A 13,582-nucleotide genomic window follows, 5' to 3' on the forward strand; every position below is an offset into this window, starting at 1 on the left:
CAGAAAACTCAGAAACGTTCATATTTACTTCATGCTTGTTTCTCTAAATACAAAGTTGGCAGTTTTATAAATCTCAAACACTTGTTCCAAAATAAAAGTTTCAGGAAAATTCTCCCACTTCAACATCAGGAGTTGAGATTTTCACAAAGATATCTTACATTTCATAAAATGAGTTGATAGCTTTTTTAGGCAGCAACCCAAACATTTAACACAGATTTCTTCAACCTCATGGTTTCTGGAGGACACAAAAGCATAGAATATCCAAAAGGCTATTTCATTGGATATTCTAATTAGTACATTCAACACACACATATACAATGGGACTCTAAATTTTAGCAGCAATGATGGACAAAAAAATATTGACTTCACGATGACTTCTGATTATCATTCACATGGTTTTAGGGAATACTTACTTGATTTTTTTGATACTTCTTTGTATTAAAGAATCCCTCCACTTTATTAATGGCTTTGTTAAGCTATGTCTAGGAGTGACAATTTTAGTGGAAATTCATTCCCAGGCTACTTTGAGAGTCATTTGAACAGTTTTGCGTTATTTTACATGCAATTTTATAGCTCTATAATGTTCATTTAATCTTGTTCAATGATGCTGAACCCCAGATGCCATAAGATATTATAGAAAAGTAGTTACTGCACATATGGAGTAACTACTTTTTCTGAACATTAATTTCTTTTCTCTTAACTCGCTGAAATGGTATTTAGAAAAGAGAAAAGCCACCCCTCTGTATTAAAGGTTTTATATCAGGGACTTTCAGAGATGGGCTACTTATTACCACTGTGGTCCTGGCCATAAAGTTCTTATTTACGAGCATCATCTTCTCAAGTATTAGTGATAATGGTTTTCTCCAGCCTTCCTAGGGTTGTTGGTATTAAAATTCCAATCAGGTCACCTGAGAGCTTGGGGGGTGGGAGGCTCTCCTCATTTGTCATAGGCGGGGGTTGGTATGAACAGGGGTTCTCAAAATGAGATCTGAGGGCCATCCACATTAGAATCACTGGGGCTCTTGCTAAAAAAGGCAGTTATCTAGGCCTCCCAGACCTGGTGAATCAGAACCTCTAGGGTCGGGGCTGACAAATGTGCATACTGAGTAAGCACCACGATGATTCTTCTGCATCCTCTGGGGTGAGAAGCACTGGTAGATGATCTCAAAGGTCCCTTCCACTCTAAAATTCAAAGACTCGGTGAGTTTTCTTTTAGAGATGGAGTAGTGTCAGCAAGATGAGAGTATCTCTACAACATAAGATGGTGACTTTTAGCCTGAACGCGCTAGCCTAAGTAAGAAGTGCTCACAGATTTGGATGTATATGTAAAAATAGAAAACAGAAACAGAACAGCATAATCAGGTGTGTAAAGAACCTATGTGAGCTTTCTTCCTTGGGACAGGACGAGTGGGAGAACCCACTCTAATTCCTACACAGAAGCGTAGGTTCAAAGGGCTCTTCACCGCGCCCCCATTCCCACCTTTTCCCTCTCCACCTTCCAACCCCTCTCAGTTGTCGAGGCCATTACCCAGGCTCTTACAATCCCGAGTTGCCAAACTCTTACATAATCTTTAACTGGTCTGCATACATTCTTTTAAGAAATAAACTACCTACAGGCAGTCCTCTACTCTCAGTTGTTAGGAGGGAAATCACACAGAAAACATGCAGCCTAGGAAAGATGAAGAGCAGACTTACAATTTTAAAGGGGAGTTCCGTATTTAGAAAGCCCTTAAAAACCCAAAAACCAAACCCTAATGTCACTTCTCCCTTCGGGCACAATATTGGATGAAATATTTCTGGTATTTCCTATATGTTAGTTTATTTCATTCTTTCTCTTCATAACTGCTTAGAGGCTCACTGAGAGCCTAAGATTTGAGATTTTTAAAGCACATCCAGAGAGTTCTATCTTTCACCCGTTTTTATTAGGTATAGGAGAGCTAAACTTCTATTGGTGGTATCTAACCACATTTTTATAAAACCAGAAGAGCAAAATGCGCTCGAATCTTAACATAATTACACAAACATAGCTGGATAAATGATGCCGCTGAGCCAGACCGGTTGGCTGGAAGGCAGCGCCACCATGTGATCGCTCCAAATGTTGTCACTTTTGTTTAAGTACAAAAGATGGGACCTTCTAGGAGCTGGGCTTCTCACAGCAAAGGCCCACCTCCTGTCCCAATAAGGTTATTTTCAAACACCCAAGTGGAGCATCGCTTTAGTCGCTGAGAGTCGGAGGGAGAAAATGAGAGGATACCTGATCATGTATGGGCATATCAGTGGCCAGACAGGATCAGGTATGTAGTGCTCGATTGGGGTGAGCTGTTTGGGGGTTAGGTTGACAGACTTTTGACTGTTCTCAGTTTGAGGAACCTGGACTGGGTATGTAGCCTGCAGTCTCTAATGCCCAGCTCTATCGCTTGCTACCCCATGTCCTTTCACGAGGGACGGGTTTGATCAAGGCTCTGCTAGTAGCCGGCAGGTGTGTCTACTACTCAATGATACCCAAAGTTTCGTTCATCTGTAAGGTCTTGGAACTGTGTGTATGTGTAGGCATGAGCTGAAGTCAAGAAGAGTGTTGAGAAGGAGTCGAGTTAAACTATTTAAAGTTTTACGAGAGTTGTGTTTTTCCTTTTGCGTTTTCTTGCTGTCAATTTTACCATAAATTTAATAGCCACATTATATCAAATGTACATGTTCACTGTAAACTATCCCCTCGTTTCAGAAATGTGGAAAAGTCGGGCGAGGAATCTTTAAGTGGAGTAAGTCAACACTTCCGGGATGTGCTTACAGAAGAAAAGTGAATACAGAGACAAGTTACTTTCAGTGGGTATTATCTGTCCTTATGAAACGGGTGTAACTTCCCCAGTGTAAGCAAGCCATTGTGATCTAACAACCTAGAATGGGGCAATGGGAGGAGAAAATACATACTGGTTTCCATCAGAGACCCTGGCTCTGCATCCAGACCTAAGGAAGGACAAAAGCGAGCAAGTCAGCGCTGTGACTTCCATACGGCTCTCTGTAGAGAGGACAGGCTGCACCTGCAAGGTCCGGACTGAAAAATCAGGATCTTCCTGCAAGTTGCCACCACCCCCCCCCACCCCACGCCCCCAAGCATGGGTACACGGCCCTAAACAAAAGTCACATGCCCCACAAGATATTTCCTTGTATCTCAAAAGAGTATTAGCTTCTTTAATCCAAGAAGGTAATGAGAGGTTTTTAGACTGATTAAATCAGATTAGTTCATACAAAGTCTATTAGGAACTAAATATTCAATTAAAACAATTTCCAAAGCAAAATCTGACAAAATCCACTCTTAAAGTAATTTAGATAATAGGTTCTTAACATTTGGCAAATTAAATCCTTCTCACGGTTGGTATTTTCTGCCGGGTCAGAAATAGGTGCAGAAGTTCTCTGGGACAAAAATCTACTTTGTGCGTTAAGCCATGTGCCACGATCATCAACAACAGAAACTCGAGAACACTAATGTGAGCCTAGCATTCCTATTTATTTTTTTTTCTTCAAAGGCTACATACATGCAGAAGCTGATCATGTCATCACAATGCTTTAAATAAAGTTCAAAAAAAAAATAAAAATATTTCAAATCCATTTACTTGTGGAAATATATATGACAATTAAAATGAAGATAGGTCAATCATCCTTTTTCTTCTAATCTATCAGAAAAATATATTATAAAAAAAGAATTTAACTTCATGGTCAGAATAATTTTTAAAAAAATCCTTGACGAATAACTTAAAAATAAGTTGGATGTTAGTACAACGTTTAGAGAAGCAAGTTCCAGGCTTTTGAAAAAGGGGTCTGATATCCTTATACCTCATTCTGAAATCACTGAAGAAATTCAGTTTAGAAACAAAGGAGTTTTTTAAAACTACAATCATTGAGGTTATGGTTGATGTGGTTAGTAATGCAAGTGAAGGGCACAACTTTTATAAATAGATATCGTTGAAGGTCCTTTAAAATGTTTGAATGGAGAATTTTATTTACAAACACAGGCTGGAGGCTTGAAGTGGCCCCACCTCTCTCTGCTGGTCAATACTGCAAGAGGGATTAAAAATCCTGGGTACAACGAAGTTCTGAGCACTGGGCCCTTTTTGTGAAATGTGTAAGCATGCACTAGCTCCCTGGACTCAGGAAAAGCTAGCAGGAGGAAGTGTCTTCAAATGGCCCTGCTTTTTCAGGTAAAAGCAGTGGGGAGGCTTGGCAGAGTCGAGAGAGGGGAATTGGCACATTTTTGAAAGAGTCTCAGTATTCCAGAGGGTGGCCATTTCCTTCTACTAAAACTGGTATTTCTTTGGTAACATAATACAATATATATCAACAATTCCAAAAATTAATATCAACAGAATGCACTCAACGTTCCACTTTGCCAATGTTCACATTCATCCTGGAAATGAGATTTACCTTGCTGCTCCTAAATGAAAAAGGCAGGGGAGAGCTGCCCAGGCAGGAGGACCATCAATTATTGGAAATGACATACAGTGTGAGCAGGAAAAAGGGATAATCTAACAAAGTGTGTTTGAATGGATTTGGAAAGCCCTAAGTGGGGACACACACCCAAAATTCAGAAGCAGCTTTAATGCAAACAATTAAAATATCACCACCTCTTCAAATCAGAAATACAAGGTCTCCTACCAGGAGAAATCTATTGCTACCACTCTATGCCTATCCTCTGAAAAGGCCAAATTGAAATTCGGATTAGAAATACTTCCACAGAGGGTGTGAAGACCTAGAGTTGGATTTATATCCTGAAATACTCAACTGTGATTATAGTTTTCATGTTCGGCAACCCAACTATTATTTTCCTTTTATCGCAAAAAAAAAAAAAAAAGTTTAAAAAGGAAAAATAAAAGATGTGTGTGCTGTCAGGGCAAAATCAGATTAAGTACGGTTTTTCTTTTCCCTGGGATAGAAAAAAACAATGCCCAGTGCACAGTGTGAAGGAATGTGTCACAACAAATAATCGAGACAGGTTTCATCAAGCTAGTATTCCTCCAAGTACAGTGTGGTTTTCAAAAGCAGTATTGTCACGATTAGGCATATTCTCATTAACTAGGTACAGCAGAGCTACTTAAAGGGAAACCGATTTCTTGTGCCTCAATGAAAGGGGAGTGTAGAAAACAATAATTAGACTGAATAAGGAAATTTGAAAGGACAAAAAAAAAAAAAAAAACAAAAACAAAAAAACCCAACCCAGAGTGAAAAGAACAGAGAATTTAGAAGGCAAAAAAAAAAAAAAAGCAAGTAATGTGATGGTAGAAACCCACACAGTCCCCCCCCACCCCAACTGCCACTTTGAGCCCTAATTGCCCCATCTGCAAGGACAGAAACCCACTCTAAATGGACCAGCATCGAGCTTCGGCAAGTCTTCTCTTCACTCTCCCTCCTGTTAAGACCGTTTCCAAAACCAATCAGCAAAGGACAAAGAATTCTTTACAGAGTGTGCAATTAGTGTTTTCCACGTCCACCTTCAAAAGCATGATGCTCTTCATGGGCTAAAGGACAGAAAAAAACAAAAAAGAAAAAAAGGAAAGAAAACTTTAAGCAAAGGATGGGGCAACCCTTCTCTAAGGCATCTCATTCAGTTTCCCCAAAGGCTGGCAAGAACGCAAATACCTTTTTGTGCCAGTAACTGTTAGCTAAGGCGTGCATTTCCTGAGAAACGTAATCATGAAAATTAAAACAAGGAATAAACAAGCAATGGGCATGCTGCCTGTTTCTGCTTGCTGTGCCGAGAGGATGAGTAATCCCCACAAGCTGATGAAGAGAATATGCGGGGCCTCCAATGCTACGGGGGTGGGGGGGTGGGGGGATTGCTCCCCACGGGATGCATGGGGTGGGGGAACCCAGTGTTACCCACACCAGGGCCATGCACAGACCTATCTTTAGAAATAAAACAAAACAAAAACAAAGCAAAGCAAAGAACAACACAAGAGGGTAAGCAATCCTATCACATCCCCCCACCTCTGAGCACCCTCTGTGGGAAATGAAATTTCATAAAACGGATGGGTCTTTTATTTTTTCCAATCATGTTTTTAATTTTTTTTTCTAGTCCTATTGTCTGGCTTGCAAAATCACTAATTATAGTTAGGGACCCTAGAATAAAAAGCTGCACTATCAAAAATATTTTTCAAAGACTTAAAGTGTTATAAAGTAGAAGTGGGAAACGAGACATTCATAATATATATACCACTTTCTCCAAGGCAAAAAAGGCCAAGTGTGAAAGTCCACTTCCTGGAATCTGACTAACCATCACCATGAAGCAAGGGCAGGTCCTCTTCTCTTGAGGGGAAAAGTCACTGCAGCTTGGGTCTGATAAAGCCGAAGGCAACTCAGAATTCTCTGTGCTTTGTCTCCCTACACCCTCCCACTATGGGCAGTGAATGACGTCCTGGGAAGGCATGGATGGGCTGGCCCATTTCACCTGTCAAGCCCCTTCCATTTCTCTGTTTTTAATATAGACTAAATTCTTCAGACTAGTGTCTAAAGGGGTGAAGTGGTGGGCAAAGGGACCATTTTCCCTTCAGGATCATCCTGGATGTTCACCCCAACCTGTTCTTCACTTGGATAAAACCCTGGCAGAAGCATACCTACAGCTCCCAGGGTAGCTCCCAGGGTTACCGTGCATTGGCCAAATTCCTAAGGAGAGCCTATAATCCCCCAAATGATTGAACCGAGTGCTTCTCGCATGTACAACTTTACAAATATTTCACTTTTTTTTTTCTCTTTAGAACAGATTTTTAGGGTCAGTACCGAAGCAAATATGGTCTGTTCTGCAGTAAAATATACAGTGCTGCAGGGTCAAGTGGAGGAAGCCCAGACCTCTTAGCGACGCCAGGCTCCAAGTGATAAACCGACAGATTATGGGCTGTCCGGAGATTTTTATGACTCTGAGTGCGAGGGACGGTCTGTGGTGGTCATGGCTGAGATACTGAAGTCCTGTCACTGTGATGGGCTATGAAGCTAGCAGAATAGAACCTTCAGAACTGGGGGAGTTCTGTGAGACAGAAGTTCTTTTTCAGCCTTGGGTGAGCCTTGGTGGAAAGAGAAGATAGAATTCTCAAAACCAGGAGTCAAGAGAACTTGCTCCGGAAAGGGGCAGAGAATAAATATTTTACGCTTTGCAGGCCACATGGTCTCTGTCCCAACGATGAACTGTGCCACCGTTAGGACTAAGGCAGCCATTCACAGTATGTGCACAAACGGGCACTGCTAGGTGCCAATACACTTTATCTATATATGGACACGGAAATTTGAATTTCATACAATTTTCATGTGCTACAAAATGTCGTTCTTCCCTTGATTTTTTCCAACCATTTAAAGATGTGAAAACCATTCTTAGCTGCAGCCCCTACCAAAGAAGGGAAGGAGGGGGCAGATTTGGCAAAGGGTTCATAGTGCGCCAACCTCCGCTCTAAATAATTCTCACATCAGAAAAGATGCCATTCAGCTGCTCTGAAGAACGTAACAGAATGGGTGGGGGGGGAAGGGTAGCACTGTGGTGGGGGGAGGGGTCTCTGTGCACTGTGAGTGTCTCCATCAAATAATTAATCTATATCCAAATCCTGTATAACTTAACAACAGCCCACTCCTCATCTCCCCTGCTGGAGGCCTTGACCGAATACGCTTGGGCTCTTTCTACGTAGAAAATCTGCCATGTCACCTGGCTTCTGTATACTTGTGAATACTTACACCAGGATCCTATTAACAAGACAGAATAAAAGCACGGAGTTGGCCATTCCTAACTTAGCTCACCCTAGGACTGTTCTTCATCATGCTGTGATGAAGATTTCTGCCCAAACCTCATTTTTCCAAATCAATTCTGCAGCACGTGGTGTATAATAATCCTACTGAGTAAAGGACTGCCTGCTTTATATAAAATAAAGAGAATTGCTTGTTTTTTCCAATTCAAATTTTTATCTGAATAATCTTTGAGTCTTTAAATGTTAATTTATGCCATTAAAATATGGATTTCTACGGAGACCCTAGCCAGTTCTGCATTACTCACAAACTTCACAATGGCATCTATCTTTAGGTCATCTATTCAGCTTGATTCAACTGGCCAGGTTGCCACTTCTCCCCCTTATTTGGCTTGCCCTCCCCCTCCCTCCAAGCCATCACAACAACTAAGCAGTGACTCATCCTTTTTCAGTCTTACCTGAGTATTACCACTGCCCTAACAACTAGGCTAATCACTGTGAGGCTTAATTTTCTAGTGAAATACTCCTATCATCTTGGACCTGCTGCTAACCGTGTTACTTGGAAATTTAATCAGAGAATTTTGAAGTAGAAGGAACCTTGGAGACCATTTAAGACCAACCTCCTCAATATTTTGATGAGAAAGTAAAAGGACAAGAAGGTGTGACCTGCTCGAGGTCACACAGTTGAAGGGGAACAAAAATTCAAAGTGCCTGACTTGATGATTCCAATTTGCTTCTCTCCTCTTTTGAGTCAAATGTGGGGCTGGTTCAAAGGTGGTAAAGAATGCTGTAGCCCCATTCATAAATGGCCCTGAAATACACTTCCTTCCAGAGAGTTAGTCTTGTGAAGTAGAAAAACAAGAAAAGACCCTTGGTGACCTTTCAATTAATATCTGGGTTGAAAATACAACTAATGTTCCCCAAGGACTGAAAATTGCATCTACAAATGTGCAATTTCCACACTGCACAGCCAAGAATCAACTTCTGCAGGGCCATCTTTCTGTCTCTTTTATTTAAACTTTCATTTAAAATTCAGAAGCTCAGCACTTGCTGAATATCTGCAGCAACGTATCAGTCTTGTTGCTTAAAATCTAAATCATTTGGTCTGTGATTTTATGATTCCTTTGAGGGAGACCTTTGTTTTAATAACTTCTATCATACCAAGACAATCCCAAAAGAATATTTGATTTTTTTTCTCCTTTTTGGCAAGGGGTTGGGAAAAGTGAAACAATAATGGAGTGTATTCCAACAAGACTAAGATGCACTCCCCAGCCCACATCGGAAGGCCCCTGGATTCAATAATACATCATAGTTTAATTGGGAGCCTTTTATTTTTCTTTCTTAGTAATTGTAAAATAATACTTATCATCAAAGGCATCTTAGAGTCAATGAAATGCCACACAGTTAAAAAAAAAAAAACTGGGTTATTGACTCTTGGAATGGTTTGGAAAACAGGAATTTATCAGATGTATGTGTAGGACTGTCAATACTTTTCTTGAACTCACTGTTAAAAGTGTAACCTGCAGTTTGATCTACCAAACATTCGTTTAATAGCACTAAGCTGTTTTCATTATGAAAAAGATGACTTTTTCAAAAGAGCACACAAAAGCAATGAACATGAATCATGATGGGAACAATGGGTCCACACACCTATTCATACTGTTAACATTTCACCACTGTGCGTGAATTCTCTTTCGTTCTGTGTCACGGCCTTCCATAATGAGGAAATATTAGCATTTCAGTAGAACATTCAATCACCCCTGCTCTCAGAACAAGAGGTTCTCCACAAATACAGATGTTATACATTATAAATTCCTGTTTATGAAGGGATGATTGAATATCTACCTGCCAGCTCATATAATAACATTTTTGTTATTGTTGCTTCAAATAGAAAGTAATTTTTTTCTGAGAATGACAAATTTAAGATCAGGTTTAAATTTCTGAAATAACAAATACAATACGTATCACCTTTTCTGAAACATGTGTTTAGGTGACAATAAAATCGCATTTTAATTTCTTGAGACTGAACTTTTTTTTTTTTTTTAACACGTGTATTTTATTGCATTATTTTCTGGATTATAGAATTTTGAGTGATTCTGCCTTCACCTCATTTGCAACATAGTCTCTGTCTTTAAACGTAATGATAGAATAAGCTAGAAAATAATAACTGAAAATAAAGCACTTACGTTTATAAAATACTGCTTTAAAAGATATGTGGGGCAGAAGTTCATAGATCTTTTCTAACACAGTCGCTTCACCCACTAAAGAGGCGTTTACATTCCAGACTTGGACAACATCTTCCCGGTCCCGAACGCTGACACTGACTCCTATTACTTCGTCATCTGAGGGGAAGGCGGGGAAGAAAGAAATGAGTGATAATTCCAAGTCTGTCTGTATTGTTTTTTTAAGCACTTATCGTCTTAGCTGTAAGTTATGGATAAGATAATAAGAAGAAGGTGGCACAAGAGAACACATAATAAACACTGTTTCTAAGGGGAACCGCTGGACAAAAAGCAAGTTAGTGGACAAAAGCTGCAACAGGTACATCACATTTATCCAGGGACTTAGATAAACATCATGTTCCAGGCAAACGAATTTTCCAGATAAGTAATTTATCCTTTTTTAACATGTTACCAAAGCTTTTTGACTTATTTCTTAGTCTGTTTTGATGAGACTTTTTCTAAAATGGGTTGCATAATGCTCTGTCCTCTGAAAGCCAAGTGAACTCAAATGAGCTTTTCCTCGATGCTTGACTGTCTTTGTTAAGAACAGCAAGTATTTCTCCTGACTTCCTGCCAAGTGTTCAGAGATCGTGGGGTGGTTAGTGCTATTTGCCTCGATACCAACTGGACCCAGACTGTGTGTTCCAAGCTGCTCTTTCCGTTTTTGTGTGGTTTGCTTGTCTGCTCCTTCCCTTTTCATTCTTTCTGCTCTCCAGTGCTTCTCTCCAGCCATTCCCCTTCAGGTTTTGGCATTTTTGAACTTTGGGCTAGAGAACCAATGACCATCTGTCAGCACTGTATATAAAGGGACAGTAAATATCTTCTGAGTGTGACTCTGCTATTCTAGTACTTGTGTGAATGGACATTAAAGCATTCATCAATACTGATTAATGTAGGTCTTTCATTTATTTTTAACTAAATTCTGGGTTGGGGGCCACTCTGTAGATATTTGAGAATGGTGGCTAGGTAAGGAAGGCTCTGTACCATCACATGCTTCCTTGTACCCACTTTGTGTCTGTTAATTTGTGGCAAAATGACAGGAATAAAGGGTTTTGACTCCCACTTTATGTGCTCATGCCACACCAATGAAACAGGGTCGCTCTCTGTACTTACATGCTCAGCACCTATAAGTAAAATGTGAAAGATGAGCATCATCAAAATTAGGAAATTTTGCTTTAGTTAATATGCTTTTTCTAATTTGCCTGATTTGCTCTAAATCTGTGCATCTAAATATTTATACCATCAATTTTTCCAATTGTCTTCTGGGGGTTAAAACATTCTAGTATTTTGATACAATTTAAAAGAGGGCATGTCTAATTTACTAAAGGAATTCATCTTTTGGAAAATAATTCCTTTGTTTCCTCCTTCCTTCCCTCTCCTCCTTCCTTCCCTCCCTTCTTTCCTTCTAAATGTGTATGACTTGATACTAAATGATGCCATTTATTTCTGTGTTTGAAAACAGGCAAAATCAGCTTATGGTATCAGAAGCCAGATTGGTGACCACCTTTGGAGGAAGGGAGGGCAAGGAGGGATTCTGGGAGGTGAGTAATGTTCTGCTTGCTCCCTGATCTGGATGCAGTTATGGGGATCTGTTGACTTTGTGACTATTTATCAAGCTGTACACATTACAATTTGTGTACTTTTCGGTATTTATGTCACATTTAAATCAAAATTTCCAAAAAAAATAAATAGGACCTGATCCCGGCCATCCCTTAGCCAAGAGAAACATCGCTGCGTCAAAAATTTGTTTTAGTTCAGGTTTCTTATTTTTGAATTTACATCTTCAACGGACACTTGCTCGAGCTCACTACCAGAACTGCTATGTGAACGGAAAATCTGCGAGTGAAGAGGGAAGCCCCACGCATGCCATTCTCATTACCCTTTTCAAGAATGGCCATGAAGACACTAGATCAGCCTTTCAGGGAAACAGCGGCATTCTCCGGTCTTTGGGGATGGCCCATTTCTACACTCTTGGCCAGAGGGTTTTAAGTGATGGCTGCTGGATCTGCTGAGCTGTCAGCATTTCAGTTTGGCTTGGCTTTTGGTAACTAGGAGGCTCCGACTAGCATAGGGCTTTCAGAAGCGCATGGTCAAAGGCTGCAACTCTTATGCAAAGGCAGATCCATCAGCAATCATGTAATATTCATAAGCAGAATCGACCAGCAAAACCCTAATTATTTTAGGGTGCTGGCAGTATAAGAGCTAGGAGGAGCCACTGTTTAAAGATGGGGGAAGCGAGGCCCAGAGAGACTGGCTGACTTGCTTCAGGTGGTAGAGTGGGGGTAGTGGAAGAGCTAATGCTTAATAGACAGTTAATGGTGCACCAGTTTCCTAAGACAACCACGGAATAACAGGCCTTCTTTACTCAATCCTGCCTGTTTATTATTAGACTATTTTCCCGGGTTCTGGAAACAGGAATAATCCACACAGGAAACTTCCTCTCCCAGGGATTAATGTGTTTATAATTATACCTAGGACGCATTTTTGGCTCCATAATGTGAAGTTGCTAACTCTTCTCTGTTAAAACAGAAGGAATCTGTACTTTTAAGACAATTTCATCTTCACCCGGGTTTTGTCTTAAGGGAATGAAAGCTGGTGAAATAAGAAGCAAAACAAAAGGAGAATTATGGAAACTGCTAGTAGGTGAATTTGAAGCTTGCCATGGCAGTGACCCAGCCTAGGGGTGCCCCCCAAAGATAGTACCATCTAAGACATCTGGGGACAAATTAATCAGTACTAATTAGCTAAGAAAAAAATTTTTTAACTGAAAGCTGAACATGTAAAGTATTATTCTAAATGTTAGCTCTGAAGGAACTAGCCAAGAAGAAAACAAATCGTTAAACAAGCAATTCAATTCTTCTCCTCTTTGAGTGGTTTCATGATAAAAACAAAGCAAAATAAAAATGGACTTACAGAGGCTCTGAGAAATTCACTCAGTATCTGAAAATGCCTGAGGACCTTCTATTTGAGCTTCAGGTGTGGGGTTACAAGTCCCAATGGTGAACCTCTGTAAGTCTCTTTGAGCAGGGGCCCAAGAGCAGGACTGGAGGAAGGGAGAAAAACCAGGGGGTACAGAAGGGACTGTGCTGGCCTAACTCCACACTCCACTAGACACCACTCACCCCTCGGGAAGAACTGGAATGAGCAACCTACCCTAAACTGTATTAAGAACAAACCAATACCAAATTTTCTTTTCTTTTCTTTTTGCCTATTGATTTTGGACAGATGTTCATGGACACTATTAAGATGAGCTACGTGGGGAAAAATATATGCACATATACATATGTACATACATATAACACACACATAAATATGTACATGTACATACACATATGACATGAAATGCCATGATCACATGAAAAAAACCTGTAAGTTCAGAGTTACGGAGTAAAGAACTTCGAAACGTGTTAAAAGTCAAACACATGGAAACAAATGCTTCCAAATGACAAGCACAAGCCAAGCACACACGAGCAGGTGACCGACGGCGTGAGCTTCTTTACCTGCAGCGGCACAGTCTGTGAACTGTTCCCCGATTGTCGCTAACAACAACTCTTTCCAAACTGTGGACTGGCATGGGAAAAGAATAAAAAACAAAAACCAAACCAAACCAAAACAAAACAAAAACAAAAAACAAAAAAAAACAAA

At 40.2% G+C, this 13,582-nt stretch overlaps 1 protein-coding gene across 4 annotated transcripts in view; it reads right to left on the reverse strand.

The window, feature by feature from the left end:
- Positions 1-13,582, reverse strand: part of EIF4E3 (eukaryotic translation initiation factor 4E family member 3) — a 485,705-nt gene that overhangs the window by 443,606 nt on the left and 28,517 nt on the right. For 3 of the 4 annotated variants that reach the window (XR_014145501.1, XM_081820769.1, XM_081820761.1), the window contains exons 5-6: positions 13,438-13,504; positions 9,902-10,057 (exon numbers count right to left, since the gene is read on the reverse strand). Coding sequence is in view for 3 of the 4 variants with exons in the window: in XM_081820769.1 (XP_081676895.1) it covers positions 9,902-10,057; positions 13,438-13,504 (223 nt within the window). In the remaining variant the exon portion in view is untranslated. Of the gene's footprint in view, positions 1-3,486; positions 5,511-9,901; positions 10,058-13,437; positions 13,505-13,582 lie in introns of those variants that run through there. The other variant, XM_081820773.1, reaches the window with a different exon arrangement.

Source organism: Leptonychotes weddellii, chromosome 1 (assembly GCF_054177405.1).
Source record: "Leptonychotes weddellii isolate Sample4059 chromosome 1, ASM5417740v2, whole genome shotgun sequence".
NCBI classification, from domain to species: Eukaryota; Metazoa; Chordata; class Mammalia; order Carnivora; family Phocidae; genus Leptonychotes; species Leptonychotes weddellii.